Here is a 2,427-nt window from a genome sequence, read left to right as displayed (position 1 = left end):
ATTCAAAACAGAAATTAAATATCTTTTACCTTCTGATCCTATTTCAAAATAAAGTAGTTGTAATGATATCTAATTAACAAATTGGTGTCTTTTCTAGACCGGGGGGAGTGAGCCAACAAGAAACTCGGAACGTGGATCTCGTCGAAAAAAGTGCCTTTCTCGGCACAAACTCACAAATTCACTCTTTTTGCAAGTGTTAGGCTGATGTGGCTGGCACCCAGCAATGTCGACGCCACTCTTCGTAGCCTTAACCAACATCTTTCCTAAAATAATCCTTATTTTCAACAGTAATATCGCAATCCCTTAATTTTCATGGGATTGGATAAATCAATTCACTTACTCAAAATCTGGTTTCAGTTAATCCACATTCGGATCCGATTTGGATCCAAATCATTTAACCGGTTTGCATGTGAGCCTTTAGATAGAATACTATTAATATATAATAGTATTATTTGTTTTCTTTAGCTTCCGACTTCGGTAACCTTTTATCTCTTAAAGCTCCGAATGTGTGGATTTGTTTTTGTGGAAATATGATTGTGCACGTAAGCATATATTTATGTGGACGGGGTGGTTGTTAAAAACATGCATGTATTTCTCTTTGTGTCTATAAAGGCGCATGGGTTCAGTGTAATTAATTCTATTCAAAGATTAATTATTAAATGAGCAAGTTCTGTTACTATAGAAAAAGAAGTAGAATTTCAACTTCAACCTTGTATGTATGTCCAACAACACTTGCATAAACTACAAATAAAATGAGACCAGGTAATAATACGGGTATAGGGTTGAGGAAAGGTGCATGGACTGCTGATGAAGATATGCTTCTCAAGAAATGCATCGAGAAATACGGAGAGGGGAAATGGCATCTCGTTCCTTTAAGAACAGGTGGCAGATATTTACCTTGTAATTATTTCAGTTCATGTTCTTTTGACCATTTTCTGGAGAAAAAAAGAAGTTAATATGTGTTTTCTTGTGTAGTTTTGTTTAAATATTTTTCATGTGATGTTTGAAGGTTTAAACAGATGTAGAAAGAGTTGTAGGCTACGATGGTTAAATTATCTAAGACCAAATATAAAAAGAGGTGATTTTGGTGAAGATGAAGTTGATCTCATGCTTAGGCTTCACAAGCTATTAGGGAACAGGCAAGGATGAATTTATATATAATTCGACATAAATTATCAAGTGAATAAAAGTCTTTATTTATTTTTTATTTTTTTTGTAATATTTGTGGTTTTAATTTATTAAAGAGAAAAAACTAGATTTGTGGAAATTAGGCTTGTGTTTTGAACATCATAGCTAGTTTTTTCTCTATGTTTTTTATTTTACTGATTTTTTTTTTTGAATTTTGGTGTCTGTAAAACAAAAAAGTTAGTTTATAAACTTGCTAAAAAGTTATTTAGATAAAAAGTTACTTAGAATAGTCTTTTTTCATGAGTTATTATTATTATTTTTTTATTTTTTAAATTTACTCATAATTAATTAATTAAAAAAATATTATTGTAAATTCTTTTTTATATTATTTTATATATTCTATTTAGCTTATCAAGTGTTCTTAAAATATCTTAATTTTTTAAGAACTAGTTTTTCACATATAAGTAAAACAAAACCTTAATATGGATGTGAATTTTAGGTGGTCATTGATAGCGGGGAGAATACCTGGAAGAACTGCTAATGATGTGAAAAACTACTGGAATACTCATCTTCGCTCTAATTCCAAACAGAAGAAAGAATCAAAAGACAATAAATCACTACAAGACACCATGGTCACTACTATTAAGCCTCAACCACATACCTTCTCCAAAACCCTAAAGCAGTACATGGCCGACAACCCACAGATTGTAGCTCATAATGGAAGTAACATATTAAGATCTTCAAAGGATGGTGTTAACAATAACTTGAATATGTCATTAGGGTCAATCTTGTCACCAAATGTACTAGATAACACGATTAATGAGTATCTAGACGATTTATTATTTGATGATCGTGAAAACGAAATGAACAATCAAATTGGGTGGTCATTTGGTGTTTCTATGAACGGAGAGACCTCACATGTTATGGCGCAAGAAGATGACTACAAAGGTCTATTTGATTTCCCCGTAGACGAGGCAATGTGGGACCTCACAGATTAAGATTAACTATAACTTTTAAACATCCTTTTCACCTGTAGGTTCATGTATTTACTCAAACAAATAAAGGTGGTATCGATCTATCAATTGTTACATGATGTTTTGTTTCAAGTTTACAATTCTAAAGTTGTGATAACGACATTAATGGTATCTCTGAATATTTTAGTTGACTTTGTCCCTACAAGTATGATAAAAAACAACGACTTCCTAAAGTCCGCAATAATGGCTACGTAGAAGTCTGAATTTTGTTTATCAACCAATCATTTGAATGGTGGTTAAGGGGGATTTGGCATAATACATATAT

General features: G+C 31.9%; 1 protein-coding gene across 1 annotated transcript; it reads left to right on the top strand.

Annotated features, from left to right (window-relative positions):
- The first annotated feature begins 577 nt into the window (after positions 1-577).
- On the top strand, positions 578-2,221 carry LOC111917799 (transcription factor MYB1). The gene is made up of 3 exons (XM_023913448.3): positions 578-882; positions 1,010-1,139; positions 1,628-2,221. The coding sequence occupies exons 1-3, from the start codon at positions 753-755 to the stop codon at positions 2,124-2,126; spliced, it is 759 nt and encodes a 252-aa protein (XP_023769216.1). The 5' UTR covers positions 578-752; the 3' UTR covers positions 2,127-2,221.
- Positions 2,222-2,427: the final 206 nt, after the last annotated feature.

Source organism: Lactuca sativa, chromosome 3 (assembly GCF_002870075.4).
Source record: "Lactuca sativa cultivar Salinas chromosome 3, Lsat_Salinas_v11, whole genome shotgun sequence".
NCBI lineage: Eukaryota > Viridiplantae > Streptophyta > Magnoliopsida > Asterales > Asteraceae > Lactuca > Lactuca sativa.
The sequence above is the reverse complement of the archived record's forward strand: the minus strand, read 5'-3'. Positions and strand labels throughout refer to the sequence as shown.